This window comes from Orycteropus afer, unplaced genomic scaffold (assembly GCF_000298275.1).
Source record: "Orycteropus afer afer isolate SDZICR_OR568_19922 unplaced genomic scaffold, OryAfe1.0 scaffold00342, whole genome shotgun sequence".
Classification (NCBI taxonomy): Eukaryota; Metazoa; Chordata; class Mammalia; order Tubulidentata; family Orycteropodidae; genus Orycteropus; species Orycteropus afer.
Window position 1 is genome coordinate 1,136,155 of NW_006921929.1, and position 17,413 is coordinate 1,153,567.

The 17,413-nt window shown below is 38.9% G+C and overlaps 1 protein-coding gene across 1 annotated transcript in view; it reads right to left on the bottom strand.

The window, feature by feature from the left end:
• The window catches only part of THSD7B (thrombospondin type 1 domain containing 7B), a 1,104,189-nt gene that overhangs the window by 715,909 nt on the left and 370,867 nt on the right, over nucleotides 1-17,413 (bottom strand). The window contains exon 5 of the mRNA XM_042782491.1: nucleotides 3,993-4,148. Coding sequence (XP_042638425.1) covers nucleotides 3,993-4,148 — 156 coding nt within the window. The remainder of the gene's footprint in view (nucleotides 1-3,992; nucleotides 4,149-17,413) is intronic.

Below are 17,413 nucleotides of genomic sequence, written 5' to 3' on the forward strand. Positions count from 1 at the left end.
ATGCCCCTTCTCCTGTGTCCCTCATAGTTATGCACTCCTGTGTGTCCTGCATTTCCTCCGTGTGGATGTTGCTCCTCTGGTGCCCTGTTCTAGTCATAGTCTTTGTAACTTCCACTGGATAACTGGATGGGACCATGCAAATAAGGTGTGTTTAACTCTGATGTTGGGATTGGTTAGTTTTGTCACTCTGAAAATTAAAAATGAGCCCTCCTAGAAGCAGAGAGGGAATCTCAGTGCCATTAAGAGAGAAGAACTGGAGGTGACGTGGAACGCATCCTGGACCTCTTTGGCTGAGAGACACCCCAGTAGAGAGATGCCTTGGCAGAGAGACAGTGGCAGTAGAACCAAGAGGCATGAGACAGAGCAGCTGGCTTACCTGGCCCAGAGAGCCAGAGGCCAGGCTGAGGGACCAAGGGTCAGAGAGGTGTGTCGGAGGGCACAAGCAGAGGGAAGACTGCCCTAATAGAAAACTGTATCTTGAGCATGTTTCTGAACCTGAAGCCTGTTATTTCCCTAATAAACCCCACAATCTTAATCATTGTCTGTGACTTTTGTGTGGCCATTGCAGCAAATTATTGAGCCCAGCAGAGAAGTAGTGAGTACCCTTGGAGGGATGGTTGGTGTCAAAGTTGGTAAAAGGCTGAAGGGTGGTGGCATGTCTGGCCTCACAGCAATAAGCCTTGGGCTGCTGATGGTGATTCTGTCTTCCTCTTGTGAAGTTAGAGGAGGTCAGAAGATGTGTCTCCATGTCCTTTTTGCAGTGGGCCGGACTTGGAGTTTGATCTAATCTTCTTTGGGCTTGTGGAAGAAACAAACCAATGAAGCTTATTGTTTGAAGGACACTGGATTGAAGAGATAGGAGGAATCCATGTCATTAGTTCTGGCCTGTCATTATTAAATCACTATGCAATTTTAGACACACTGTTTCAATTTTCTATACTTTAGTTTTGACATTTTATGAAGTGTTTTGTGTTTACTGCTTCTAAGTGCTAATCCTAAATTGAATGGTGTCTGAGAATGATGGATGAGGGTGTATTTGTAGGAACTCACTTATATAAGAGGGGAAAAAGGGAGTTAATAAGGAGAAAGTTTGGCTTAAGAGTATCTTGCAGTGTGATAGTTAGAGTTGTGTGTCAACTTCTCTGGACCACAATTCTGAGTGGTTTAAGCAGTTGTGATGTGGGTTATTCCCATTATAAGATGAGATGTTTATGTTTGGAGCAGCCAATCAGTTGAAAGGGAGTTTCCCTAGGGGTGTGGTCTGCTTCTAATATATTTATGGACATCTTGGGAAAAAGAGACACTCTTCTGTGGATCAGGATCCTGTTGTCCTGCCTACAACTGTCCATGAGTGAACAATCCACCATTCGGCCTGGAGATCTTGGATTCGTCATTCGTTGGAGTCAACAGCCAGTGGACTGCCTGCCAGCCTTGAGCTCCTCAGCCCCTGCAGCTGTGTAAGTTGGGAAAAGCCTCCAGCTTGACGTTTGATCCAAGAACTTGAGACTTGCCAGCTTCTATAAGTGCTAGAGCTATTTTCCTAAGACAAATTTCTCTCTCTCTCTCTCTAAGCTTTACTGGTCTGGCTTCTCTAGAGAACCCAGCCTAACAAATGCAGGAACAGGGCAAATGGAGGTATTAGGATGGGATGAGTTTCCCAGTTGAGATTCAGGGATCCACTCTCAATTATATGGAAAAGGAAGACTGGAATAAAAGTTAAAAGAGCAATTTTTCACAAAGGGCTTTGCAAAAATTTGGGCTCATGTAACAAAACATATATCACAGGACTAGGAGAAGGAACATCCTCTTAATTGTTACATGGAACCTATGGTCCCAGAACAGTGAGAGGTAAAGGGGTAAAAGCATTTGATAAACATCTATTAAATTTGATGTCCAGCATTGCTTCTACTTTCTTGTAGCATCAATAACTCATTTTTCCTTGTAGGCATCATCCTTTCCCCATTCTCAACATTTCAGGCTTAAATGAGACTGCCCCTCTCAAGATGCCAATAGTGGTCAGATGTCCATGGACTGGCTAATCAAAACACTATATTCTCAGTTTGAAACAAAACAGCCAATGAAATTGGATTCCAGGGCTTTCTCTGGGACTGTGGGGAAAGACATTCTTACATATTTTATTTACTATCTAAAATGAAAATCCATGCTAGTCTTCACTTAAGGGAGATGGCCTGTTTCAAAAGGAGTCTAACACAGGAAAATAGAACTGAGAGAAGGAGAAACAGAAAGATAAAGATAGAGGAAAAAGTGACAGAAAAAGACAGAGACTTGATGACCTCATTTATAATTTTGAATGCAGCTCAACCTTCCCTTCTATTTTTAGTAATATGGACTAATAAATTCCTCTCTTTCAGCTTAAACTAGTTGGAGCTTGGTTTTTGTTACCTATAACCAAAAGTGTCACAGATGATATAAGGTCCACTTGGCATGTTGTATATTCTACAACTTTGAAAACAAAGGAAGCTGTCTAAAAAGCAAAGTTGTGTCTGCATGGACAATGATGACCACAGTAGCTGGAGGACACTTAGATACAAACCACAGGTGATTTTATAGACAGTGGCCTTGAACATGAGTGCCACAGGTAGAACATAGAGGGGTGATTCTAAGCACATATAAGTAACCAAGGGGGTCTCATAGGCAACTATAAGAGACCTGTATGGCCTGATTATACATGTGAGGAGAGCAAGGCCACACATTGTGGGGTTTAGTATTAATAAAATTTAATTTGTATCCATGAGCTGAAGGGGTCTGGGGACTTTCTGATTACATGTCAAATAAGGGAGTAGTATAGGCCACCTCTAGGTTCTGCTAAGATCCAGATTTCTATAACTTGAAAGAATAAAGTTCACTTCTGTCTGCCCTAAAACCAAACCAAACCAAACTTACCATTGTCGAGTCAATTTGACTCATAGTGACCCCTCCCTGGGTTTCCAAAGCAGTATCTCTATGGAAGTAGAGATTGCCTGATCTTCCTTCCAGGTGGCTGTAGGTTTGAACCACCAATCTTCTGGTTAGCAGTCAAATGCTTTAGGCACTACACCACCAGAAACATAACAAATATCTTCCTCTTCTTATTCAGGATAAAAGGGTCAGAATAAGGGAAAAAGCCAAGGGACATACACATGTTATATATGTGTGCATGTGAGCACACCAGGGATAACCGAAATATGAGTTTTTGAATAAATACAACATTATTCTGAGAGTTGGGAATAGTAGTTTTGAAGCATCAAGTACCTGACTATTCTTTTTCCTTTTTTGCATGCAGTAACTGTGGTTAGGGCTTGGCAAACACAACGTCTAGAATGCTCTTGGATCTCTTTCCCTTTTTAACCATATCATTTAAGGGCACAGACTATCACTAGAAATTGAAATGTTAATGAAAGATAAGGCAAGATCTCACCTCCCCCCAAAAAAATTTATGATTGATATATATGTATTTTAACCACAAACTAAAGAAAACAAGACTATAAAGGCCTATCAAGTTAAATAGCCACATGAAGTTTGAAAATTTTACTTTAAGCCTAAGGATGGCATTAAAAGATGTACAATGTACATGATGTCCCTCATGAGAACAAGGAATATAAGATTAAATTAAGTATATCAAATGTGAAAGTAAATAATAGATATTCAAAATAATTATTTTCTGTGTAATTACAGAAGTTATGTTTAATTCCCTCACTCTAACCATTGTGTATCTATATACACATGTGTGTGTATTTACATAAAATACTAAATGGTATAACAGTCACTTCATTAGCTATTAGCCTAATTGGGAGCACAATGAAAGTTGGATTCCTGTGGTCCATAGAAATATCTCCAATTGCTTCCACAATAACTGAATGCAGTCCAGTTTGAACTAGTTATCTAAATTTTACAAACAAACAGTTTCTTAAGCAGGTTTAATGAGCTGTTTAGCTACAAGAATAAAGGTGCACACTGACAGTATATGAAGCACACACAAATGAGGCACTCACCTTTCCTCCCCTGAGTATCTCGGCAGCTTTCTTGGGTACACAGGCCCCAGGCTGACCAGGAAGAGACAATGCAGTCCATAGAACAAGGGATATTGCAGAGCTGAGAGGCCAAAGGGGTAGGTCCCAAGCACAGTGTCTTTTCCACAGGTCTAGAAACTGAAGGACAAAATGAAAGAGGCCATGTCATATTCTCTTGAAATTCCTAATTATCCCTGTCTTTATTTCTGTATCTCCTTGCCCACAACAACATCTGGTGGCATAATGCTTAAGGCATTTGACTGCTAACCAGAAGACTGGGGGTTCAAACCCACCAGCAACTCCTCAGAAGGTTGGACAATCTACTTCCGTAGTGATACCACCTCAGAAACCCAAGGAGTGGTCACTATGAGTTGGATCCAACTGGACGGCAGGGTGTTTGTTAGATGCAAACAAAATATTAACAATCTCAAATACTTGGTGCTTAGCTACACATTAATATTTTGGGTAAGAAAAGGAAACAAAGATAGTGATAAAGGACATGCATTTGAGTTTCTTGTTCCACAGACTATTCTCTTGGAAGCCAAGAGAGGACAGGAAATACCATGGATAGAAATTATCTAGAGTTGTTGTTGTTGTTGTTGTTGTTGTTGTTGTTATGTGCCGTCAAGTCAGACCTGACTCATAGCGACCCCTCCTTGGGTTTCCGAGGCAGTATCACTACGGAAGTAGATTGCCCCATCTTCCTTCCGAGGAGTGGCTGGTGGGTTTGAACTGCCAGCCTTCTGGTTAGCAGTCAAGTGCCTTAGCCAAAAATTAAACAGCTTTGTGAAATTTCAAGATGAGTCTATCTTGACTATATAAATGACTGGATGGCTGTGGAAAAATCAAAATCGAACCCCTAAGGTGAGATGTTTAGCATAACCAATCTACTGCTGTGACTCCCCTGAGGAGTGGAGCTCTTGAAGGCATGGAAGAAAAATGGTTCTTAGAATAAGAAGAAAAGTCAAGATCTGTGACTGCAAGACTGGCCCCTGGTGATCAGTTTCATTAGCAAAGCTGCCCAGATGTATAAGGCAGTGTCCTAAGAACCACAGGGAATGACAAAACAGACTTGACACACTTCTGAGGGTACAACTACAGCCAGAGGTTGACAGATCTGGGTTACCTGAGGAAGAAAAGACTGTCTTTCTGTCAGTGGCATCTACCAAGTGCCTCTCTGTATGCAGATCCATCCTTGGCACCATGAAAATACCCAGAGGAAGACTTGATCTCAATCCTTATAAGGATTAAAGCATAATAACAGCTAGGACAGCAATACTAGAAAAATACACAATAAGAATAAAACCAGGCACATAAGTAAGCAGCCCATATAAGTAAGTAGGTCTGCACAGAGTGAGCCAATGCTAAGGAAGAGTTAGAGCAATTCTGATTTGTGAGCAAATGGTCTATGTTCAGAAGGTTGTTTCTTATGGACTAGCTTGTATTATACTCTAAGTATGTCCTACATTTATTTCCCATTTAAGCAGATTAGAAATGGCTCAAAGGCAGAGCCCAGAATGAGAGGATGAAGTGGTGAGTCATACTATCTTTATATGTGCATACCAGTTAAATCTGATAAAGGTGACAGTATGTTACAGCTATGACTAGCAGAATTTTGGGGAAAGAAAATATAAATAAATAAATAAATAAATACTGTCTCCAGAAAGCCCTAACCCATGAGAAAGAGTTGTTTCTAAATGGACAATAAGGCAGCTTGTAGTGCTTATAGGAGTGAAAGGAAAATAACATTGTCATGGATTGATTGTATCTCCCAAAAAATATGTATCAACTTGACTGGGCTATTAATCTAGGTGGTTTGGCAGTTATGTAATTATGAAATTTGGCAGTTATATAATGATGTAATCATTCCCCATGATGTGATATAATGTGATCAGCCAATCAGTTATAAGAGGTGTAGGGTGAGAAGCAACACCCTTAATCAGGTCACAGCTTTGATCTAATGTAAAGGAACCTTCATTGGAATATGACCTGTATCACCTTTTATCTTACAATAGATAAAAGGAGAGAGAGGAAAGTAGAGAATAGGACCTACTACCACCAAAAAATAAGAGCTGGAGTAGGGTGCATCTTTTGGACCAGTGTCCCCATATTGGGAACCTCCTAGATCCAAGGGAAGATTGATGCTAAGACACATGGAGATCTCCAACGAATGCCAGGCCCACAGATGCTGAAATGAGATAAGGGCCTTCCTCTTAAACTGTGAGCAAATAGAGAGAGAAAGTATCCCCCTACAGCTAGTGTCTTGAATTCAGACTTCTTGCCTCCTACATTGTGAGCTCTGGTAGCGTAGTGCCTAAGGCACTTGACTGCTAACCAGAAGGCTGGCAGTTCAAACCCATCAGCCACTCCTCAGAAAGAAGGTTGGGCAATCTACTCCCATAGTGATGCCACCTTGGAAATCCAAGGAGGGGTCGCTATGAGTTGGATACAACTCAACAGCACATAAAACCAACAACATTGTGAGAGAATAAATTTCTGTTTGTTAAAGACATGTACTTGTAGTATTTCAGTTATAGTAGCACTAGATAATTAAGAAAAAAATATTTATGTACAATCAATACTTTCTATTTTATCAAAACGATTTGACTTGTCTTGAAATAAAAGGCAGGGACAAAGTAGAATTGCCAAAATAAATGTCAAAAGATTGAAAGTCATATAAAGGGAAAAGCGAAAGGACCAGATAACAGATACCAGGAACAGGAGAAGAGAATAGTGGGGAGGCTGAGGTGAGCTGGGGTTCAAGCAGATGTAAGGCTGGCAGTGAAGGCAGTGGGAGGGGGTTATTTGAGTGACTAGAAGTGGAAGGAACATCTGAGACTGAAGAACAGTAGGTTGAGAAGAGGCTGAGAAGAATTATGATCCCCTCCTTAGGAATGATGAGGACGAAATGCACAAAACGGTCATTCATTGAGTAAAGCATGCATTAATTTCAGAATCACTGATTGACTGCCCACTACAGTGAAAAGGAAAATCCAATCAACTAGTCAAATTAACCAATAAGGTTTATTGATTGAGAAGTCGTTCAGGAACAGAGAGCATCCAAAAGAGAGTTTATTCAAGCAGCAATAGTACAGGGTTTTAAAAGGCAATTAGGATATTTCCAGTATGCACATTATTATGATTAGGTCTTATGTATGTCCTTATTGAAAGGTTTTATTTACAAAGTGGGGTCTTTCTGTTATCGGTTTCATAGGTATATGTGTATGATGGGAGTTGGTTGTGTCTGGCATGGTGAATCAGAAGCATCCTTCAATGTCAAATTGTTTTTCTGGAAAAGTCCCTATGGTTAGAACACTTCGAAAACTCCCTATTGTTCTATCAAGGTTTGTATTTGGCACAAATAGCTATTTTGATTTATTGTTCTCAGGAAGGTCCAAACCTGGCACAAACTCTCATTTTGTTCTTAACACTGCAAATTAGGGCCCTTTTGGATACTGTCTGCTTTCAAGGAGCTCTCAGTCTAGAAGGATGAGATAGTAGCATATTAACAGAGTTGATGGAAAGAGGTGCTTCAGCTTGTTGCATACGTAGAAAGCTGCATAGCTGCAAGTCTTAAGGGAGAAGAGCATTTGGACACAGACTCCTGTTTGTTGGGCTTTTTTTTTTTTTTTTTTTTTTGTAAGGTTGGTCTGGTATTCACAAATTCTTTTTCTTTTTTTTTTGCAAAATCAAACTTCAGTTTCAAAAACAAAACCTCACTGGTGATGAGAACGGAAGTGGTGCAAACAAACTGATTTATCTAGATATTTAATAAACATTTATAGAGCATATTAGTCATTTTTAAAAAGTATCTGCAAAAACGACAAGGAGGCCACATGTTCTGACCTCCTCTAACCCTACAAGGGGAAGGCAGGATTACCAGCAGTAACCCAAGGCCTATTACTGCAAGGCCAGACATGCTGCCTCCCTCCAGCCCTTTCACCAACCGTTCCTCCCAAGGCACCCACCACCTCTCTCCTGTGTTCGATAATTCACTGCAGTGGCCACACAGAACTCACAGAGTATGGGGTTTATTAGGGAAGCACCAGGCTACAACTCAAGTTCAAGAAAAATGCTCAGTCTCTCTCCCAGCCCACCGTCCCTTGGCCAACAGTCTCTCACAGTCTCTTTCCCAGCAGCACTGGTCCCTCGGTGTCTCACTCAGCAATGCGTGTCTCTTGCGTCTCTTTCCCAGCAACGCCTGTCTCTTTCAGGGGCGCGTGTCTCTTTCGGCAGCACGTCTTCCTCAACCAGCAGTCAGAGAGAGAGTTCTGCCTCTAGGAGGCCTCCTTTTGAGCCCGGCAGGGTGGTCAAACTAGCCAATCATAGCATCAGAACTCTAAGCACCTGAGAGAGAGTGGGCACCTCCCAGAACATTATATTGTGCCACACCCAACAGAAATACTCCACTTGGATACCATTTACAATCAGCTCCTCAGTTGCTCATTCCACCACTGAGTTTACAATGACTTATGGGTAGAAAAGCCATACTAAGTAATTTACTACACTGCAGTATCTTATAAATATTATGTGATTTCCCTTTAAGATACATATTATTGACCCTAGTTTAAAAATAAGGCACGGAAATGCTAATTTATTTGCCCAGATTCCCATCTGGAACAATGGAATTGGGATTTGGGTCCAGGCAGTCTGGCACCAGAGTCTGAGTTCTTAGTCAAGGTGCTATGTGGCCTCCCATCAGCCATTCAGCCTACATTTATTAAGAACCTACCATGTGATAGGAGCTCTGGCAGTGAAGAGTTTTAAGCATTTGACTGCTAACCAAAAGATAGGTAGTTCGAACCCACCAGCCACTCTGCAGGAGAAAGATGAGGCAATCTGCTTCTGCAAAGATTTATAGCCTTGGAAACCTTAGGGGACAGTTCTACTCTGTTCTATAGGGTTGCTATGAGTTGGAGTCAACTCAATGGCTGTGGGTTGGTTTTTAGCTTGGTATCCTGTGATAATAGTGGGTTAGGTGCTAAAGCCACAATAGTGAGTAAAACAAAATATCTACACTTATGGAGCCTATATTCCAGTGTACACTCTGGAATTCTAGTATTCATAGAGTAATTAACGTGCCCCACCAGCCACTCCTCGGAAGGAAGGTTGGGCAATCTACTTCCGTAGTGATACTGCAACTCAAGGAGGGGTCACTATGAGTCTGGGCCAACTCCACTGGAAAGCACATAACAACAACAACAATGATAAGAGTGGAAATCTGATACTTCCATCACTCCTTCCCTTGCCACTGCTATTTCTCTGCAACACTAGACTTTAAATGTTCTATATCAATGTTGAGAAGATACCCAAATCCTGTTAGCTCCAAGACTCAGCAAACAGCTGCTGCCACCACCCCTATTTCAGAAACTCCTCAGTCTACCAAAGAACCTCCCAGATGCACAGCGGGCCTGCAATCAATCCCATCATAAGCTCTAAAAGATTTGTACAGGAAAGACTTCGGGTGGCAGTGCAACTGGAAAGGGGCTAGGGAACTTGCCCTAAACCTCCTTTGCACAAATGCTGTTTTTACATAGATATTACGTTTATTTGGTTAAATTTTGGAAGGCTATTGAGAGTAACTATGGAGGGGGAGCAGTTAAGATCCCTGAGTGCCCCCAACCCTCTTTGATAAATAACTGGACATCAATTACTTCACTGTTGAACATTAGAGGTAATTGGCACTCCTAAGACAAGCTTTAAAAGGAAGAAGGGACAAAGTATGCTGGAGAACAGCAAGGAGAGTCTCCCCTGGGGACTACTAAATGATATCATCAGAAGCTCAGAGATGGGCGTGAGGCCATTTGTCAGAGCAGTCATGCTTCTTCAGCACCTGCTGCTTTGACGGACAGTGGATCTTAATCCATTATAATAAATTCTTCTCATCCCAGGTGACATGTCCAAGATGCTTCATTTAGACACTGAATCAATGTGCTTAGGTCAACCTATCTCTCTCAGAGACAACCCCCACCCCCCGCCAGCTACATTTGCTCTAGAAATAAATCACAAGTAAGTCACAAAGCACTTACCAGCTTCAGACCACTTAGGTAATCGTCTTCCTGAGAATGGTGAACACAGGATATTTCTAGGAGCTCTGGTAGCATAGTGCCTAAGGCACTTGACTGCTAACCAGGAGGCTGGCAGTTCAAACCCACCGGCCACTCCTCGGAAGGAAGGTTGGGCAATCCTACTTCTGTAGTGATACTGCCTCGGAAACCCAAGGAGGGGTTGCTAAGAGTCGGGGCCAACTTGATGGCAAATAACAACAACAACATTGACAGTTAGTTAGAAGGGAGTTTCAGATATTCTTTAATTTAATTTATCAAATGTATAGAAAAGCTGAGGTCCAAAAACATCAGTGGTTTCTCCAGGTTTATTCAGCAAGACAAAGCAGAGCCTTGTCTGCCAAATCCCAGTCAGCTGACTCACTGCCATCTTCCTGTTCCTCTTTGTTTTCCTTCCATAGAATAAAGACATCAGACAGGACAGATGAGGTCCTTTCAACCAAGGCTATTTATTTATGGGTAACAGTAGAGGCAGCTGGAGGCACAAGAGATACCAGGTACCCAAAATCAAGTCCTCCTTCTTTGCAGCTATAGAAATTCAAACCCCAGACTCCCCTTAAGGAGGAAGTTGTAAGAACAAAATTTGATCCACTTCAAATGACTGTGTCATTTCTTTGTGGCTATTTTAGTGCAAAGAGTCAACACATTCTGCTTCTAACTAAAAGGTTGAGGGTTCAAGTCTACAGAGAGGTACCTTGGAAGAAAGGCCTGGTGATCTACTTCTGAAAAAAATCAGTCCTTGGAAACCCAACATGCTACTCTGATGCACCTGTGGTCACCATGAGTCAAACTCCACTCCATAGCAACTGTATTTTTCATTCTCATGATAATAATGATAATACAAGTATTTTGGAGGAAACAAAAAAAAAAAAAAAACAAACTCACTATCATCCAGTTGATTCTGACTCACAATGATCTCCACTAGGCTTCCAAGCCTGTAAGTCTTTACAGAAGTAGATTGCCCAATTCTCCTTCTGTGGAGTGACTGTTGGATTTGAACTGCTGACTTTCTAGACAACAGGAATTGTTCTGTCTAGCTATTTACTCTTTATTGACTCCTCCTTTCTTCTTTGTCAAACTCCAGCTTTATTGTTTGTAGAAAGAATGCTGCTTTTCTACTCACATACCCTCCTTTCTCTGAATCCAATGACTTAAATGGTCTTATTTCTATTAACTAACTCTTTATTTTCTAATATGAGGAATCCCTGCTCTAATCAATGTGTCTATTCAATGCAGGCCTGTGCTTGTCCCACTTTCTCAGGCTGTCTTTAGACTATGTCACCTTGAAGTCTTCTGCCATTCTGGTATTGACCAATTGCCTGGCCAGATCAGCATTTATCCAAGGTCTTACAGGCTATTTAGGTTTTGTAGGTAGCGTTGTTAATCCTCATAGAAACCTCTTGTGGCCCAAAGTGTTAAAGAGTTAAAATAATTTATATCTTAGATGAATTGAGAATACTGCATCTTCCCAAATGCTTGGAATATACTGCAGTATTCTAAGTGATTGCACATATGAAATAGTCATTAATATTTTGAATATTTTGGTATCTAACCTGGAATTTTTCATTTGCAATATGAAATTATTAAATTGACTTGCCTTACAAGAAATGTTAAAGTCTGCTACTAATGATTGCAAAGTTGTCTTTAATAATGAATTACTCCATGAACAGAATTTTAATTAACAAGGGGGAAAATATGCTGGTTAGGTGATATGTTTAAAGTAAAAAAAGAAACACACTGTTTTTAATTATACAGATGTATAAAGTTCATGATTTTCCTTAATGACAAGGTGATTTCAGTTGAGCATACAAATTCAATCAAAATGAATTGTAATTAAGAAGAAATATGCCTGATGTGATCATTAGCATGTGACTCCCATTGTAAAGAAAAATGAGTACCTTCACATTTTATTCTTTGGAACTAAATCAAGCTCTAATCCAATCCAATTCGAATTAACACAGAAATAAGTTAACTTGTGAAAGACTCAATAAGACGGTATTATCACTAAAGAACAATGAAGAATCAGTGGATCACTTCATAACGTGGTTGTGCTTAGTGAAATAAGTCACTCACAGAAGGACAAATATCGTATATTATTATAAAAAATCAAGGAAAAGTTTTCTTGTTTTTTTCTTAAAAAAAAAAAAAAAAATCACACCCCAAGCGGATGGACATTCTGTAAGATCTAAATTGTGATGCTTTTTAGCTCCTCAAAAAAAAATTGAAGCTGCAGAATAATATCAGTATTTAATGAAGTATAATTAATAATCACATATCTTTCTCTAGCTTATAAAAATAATAGTATATTTGCTTAAAGAGAAAAGAGCCACCATATAAGACAATGACATTTTCTTATATCAAAATCAAGTCAGTCTCTCAAAATTCAGAAAATGTTTGAGGCAATTCAGCTACAGCATAGTGAAATTCAATTTCTCTCCAGAAAGAAGTATTTTGAAGATAATCAAAAAATTTATCACAAAATGTTGTGTGTGTGTGTATGTGTGTGAGAGAGAGGGGGGTGCCCATCATTTTAAAGTAGGTAGAGGTGAAAAGAAAGGAAAGGTAAGGTCACTTCCTGGGAACCCCTAAAATCTGTCTTGCTTTCTTGCTTTCTGTCACAGGGTACCTAAGTAACCCTATATTGCATCTTCATTTGATTTTAACTAGCATATGTGACTTCTAGAATAATATCAACCTCTGTAAAGAAGTTAGACAAAGAAGTTATACTCATTTCAATTTTCCAAATCAAATGCAGGCACTTCAAATCCCAAAGGGAATTCTCACTCAAGAACACAGAGACCCCTCATTCCAAGGGCTCTCAAAGAAACGGCCTTAATAGAAACAGCAATCATGAAAATTTAATTCAAAACTAATGAAAGCACCAACTTATGTAAAAATGCTGCTTTCTAAATGATTTTTGAGAAACAATATTGCCTCTGACATATTCATTTAGAGAGTACACTGACTTGGCAGAAATTCAATCCACCTTACTCTGAAATAAATAGGCCCTTCTACAGACTAAAGAAGTCAAATGGTTGAAGGGGAAAGATAAATAATAATTCAATTTTTACCTTAAAGCTATTTTCCTTCAACAAGCTTCATGTATTATTTCAGTTGCCTTTCACCACTGGGATTTGCAAAATAATGTATCATTCTTTTAAGTTACTGGATAAAATAAAAGCAAATCTGTCTTCTAGCACAGCAGCTTAAAGAATTAAATCACATCTCATCCTATTATGCCTAATAAAGCTTAATTTTAGAGATGTTGTGACTCTTGGCAAAGCATTGTGAAATACAATTTGGCAGGAGGATGAGTGGTTATGTACAGTGAATTTAATATCTAAAAATAATAGCAATTAGAAAAACTTACATGAGATTTGGCTACATATCAAAATTATTTTCCAAATCCCATTCATTTCATACAGCCAGTTAGAAAATGCCTACAAACTAGTGATTTTTTTAATGCTACAGAGTAACAACACTATAGGCAAACACTGAAGAAACAAGATTGAGAATAAAAATGAAAGTAAAATAAATGAAACATGTATATTAGAAAGTAATCAAAATCAATATCCAACAATGCAGAATTACAGAAGAAATACAGTGGCCTAAGCTCTATGTTAAAATATATCCATCTGCAAAGTTTCCCTCCTCTTTCTTTCCATTGGTGCTCAGAGTTTTAGGCAAAAGCTAAAAAAAGGTGGTATGGAGAGTATGAAAAAAACTAGAGCTCACCAAAATGGCTTTTATACTTTACAAAGTTAAAAATACCATTATTGATGAGAGAGAAGGGAAAGAAGGTAAGTGAGAGATGGGGAAGTGGCCAGACCAAGAGAAAAGGTGAAGAGGCAGAGAGGCACATAAGAGAAAAGAGTTATCTCCAGAGATGTCAATTGCAGAAATATGCCATGTCAGGGAAGTCCAGCCTTTAAAAGCGTTTTAGTCCAAGAGTCTTTTCCCTTTATACTCAGCACTTTGCAAACTGGAATTCATTCTCCCATAGAAACAATGGCAAGAGCTAAATGGATACAAGTTTTTCCATAGCTACCAGACATCTCTATTTAACTGATTAATGTAAGTAATGACAGCTAATACTTACTGACAGCTCACTCATTTCCAGGCACCATGCTAAGCTCTTAAATACATTTTCTCCTTTAGTCATCACAAGCAATCCAAGGAAAATAAAATTACTACTTCTATTTTATAGATGACATTTATAAAGGTAAATTATTTGCCCCAAATTACAAGACTAATACATGACCAGGTGCTCTGGTGGTGCAATGGTTAAAGATTTCGGCTGGTAACCAAAAGGTTAGTGGTTCAAACCACCAGTGGCTCCACGGAGAAAGATGAGGCAGTTTTGCTTCCATAAAGATTTACAGCCTAGGAAACACTATGCGACAGTTCTTCTCTGTCCTGTAGGGCCACTATAGGGTCACTCTGAATCCGAATAGACTCAGTGGTAGTGGTTTAACACATGGCAAAATCAGATCTAGGGCTCTTAAAGCCAATGTACCTCACTACTGTGAATACTGTGAATTTTAATTTGCAATAAAAATTATAATTGTAAAATATGTTCTAATATTAATAATTAATTAGCGGAAAATAATTGAATATTATACCTACTTCCAAAAATGTTTGAAGTAGGAAAAAATATGGTTAAAAATATCAATATTAAGGGCTAATATTCAGAAAAGTAAATTTTATTCAAGAAGATAAGGATCTAAGTGAGTACTTTAGAGGAGATGCAGAGAATATATGAATATTTCTAAAGGTTTGAGAAGTGGAAAAAATTAGCTTATCTATAATGACTATTTTCATCTAAAAATTTAGGTATAGGGCCATCCCTAAGGAATTAAAACACAATCACAATTACTCTCCCTATTCCTTAAGACTTGCTTAAAGAGCGAAGAATGAACAAAGTGACACCATTAATGCAGCTTCGAAGCTGGAGAAGTAGTGGCAGTGGGTGGGAAGCTCACCTCCAATAGGTGCGATTATTATCACCAGCACAACTCTTCCTCTTATGGACCATCATCTGAGAAAAACCAAAGGTCATGGTAAAATATCCCTATGGCCATTGGCCAATAATTGGAAGAAAGAAGTATGTTTAAAAAAAAAAAAAGTTAAGTATGTCTGAGATGTGGGGAGAAGAAAAAGAAAAAGGAAGCTCTAGTAAGAATAATAACTAGAAGGAGAGTAAAAAATGGCTGGGTCTCCCAACTGTGTCTCTGGTCACAAACTAGCCAGTTATCTTATGTAGGGAGAACCATGCAAGCTAGACCCTCATCTGTGTGGATACAGAATGTGGATATCTCAACCTGGGGGTGCGGGAAAAGAAGTTTATAATACTCACAAGAAAAGGGAAAATACATATTGTCTAAAACAGTATCCATATTCTCCTAATCCACATTCTCTAAAACTACAATATCATCCAAGAATATTATTAACTCCAAAGCCCAATCTGTAAAATACCAACAAAAGAAAGAAAGAGAGAGAGAGAGAAAATGTTAGGATTATTTTACACAAAGAAAGAGGTCCAAAAAAGAACTAATTGTCCCTAAATTACATATGCATGCCATCTTGTTTTTCAAAGAAGGATAATGAAGGCCTGATGTCTTTGTTAGCATATGCTACTTTAAATGTGTAAATCATTTTAGTCTCAACAAGTTAATTCAACTGCAGAGTAGGACTCATGGGACTCACCAGGTCCCTCAGCATTGATATGAATGAAATGTCTCATAATAATGTTTTAAAACACAGAAAAGCACATCATTTTGTATGAGATATTGCATTATAAATTTTTTGAAGTAAAACAAAAATTACAAATTAAAGCCAGTGCACTCCAAAACTAGATGAAAACTTCTTCCTCACAGGACTAGTCACATATTATAAGTACTATCTTGAACATCTCTTCACTATGTCAAGGCCAATATTCTAAATTAATAGTTCCCAACCTGGCAAAAACCAATGGATCCTAACACGGACCAAAGCTGGAAGTAGTGGGTCAGAACAAGGAATGGGGTAGTGGAGAGTACACCAAGGATTTCTATTTTCAAAAAATATTAATGGTTAGCAAGTTGGGGTTTCACTCTTCTGAATAATTTAGGGAATATGATTGTAAAAATTCAGTAGGCAAAACACTACTATTCAAAAATCATTAGACTGAGTTGACCACTACCTGTTATCTTTAGCAAATCTCATAGCAACTTAGTAAAATAAATAGATTACACTGTACAGTGTTTTCCACCCTTTTTTCATTATCTCCTCCTTAAGTAGCCTTTGTAAACATTTTTTGCCTAATTGTCATTCTCCCCATGATATTTCATACCACAAATGTACTGTACATTGATGGATATATTGTATGCATACTTGTACTTTATAATAAAAAAGAGTATTTGTTTTGTTTTGTTTTGTTTTCCCACCACCAAGAGTCAGTATCTGTCACCTTGAAAGAATATCCTTCTCAATGATAACACATTAGGTAGAATATAATAGTTAACATTTACCGAACAATTGGTATGCTAAACACCTTACAAGTAAAGTCTGATCTAATGCACACAACAATCCTATGAACTAAGTACTAAATACTATTAGTTTCCAATGAAAGAAACTAAATTTTAAAAATGTGCCCAACATTCATCAAATTGTAGGGGAAGAATCTGATTCTAGAGTTCCACATTTTTCCCTCTTCATTATCACACTCAACTCTCCTAATTCAAGACTCTGAAATTCTCATATTCAGTGTGTATTTCTAAGGTGTGGGCTAGAATCTACCATGTTCAATTTTATTACATTACTTGTCAATGCTTGCATTCTACTTCAGGTGGGAACCTACAAACTGTTATTTCTATGCAGTGAGCAGGAGATACTACATTAGCCAATAAGATATGCTATTTTCTGGTAGTAGTATGATGCCTATGGAAGAGAAAGGCAATTAAAAAGATCTGATAAGCTCTAGAATTTTATATTTTGTCTCTTTTGCTTCAATAGCAGTTATGGTTAAGAAGCTGTGTGGGAGGTAAGTTCAAGATGGTGGACTAGGCAGAAAGACTGCACAGACCCTCTTCAACAAAGAAAAGGGAAACCAATTAAAAGAGACACAGAAGATAATCTTGGACCCTTGAGCCTTGAAAGGAAAGATATACAAGTGGACTAAACCCCAACTAGCAGAAGAATGTGAGTGAAAATACCAAAAGAGACAGACGGAGCTGCAGTCTGGCAGAGATCCTGAGTGTTCCTGACAGTACAAACAGCTTGGAGATTCCCGAGTGGTGGTAGGACCTAAGAATTAACCTAAAAAATCACCCTGCTAGCCAGAGACTGCAGAGAGGACTG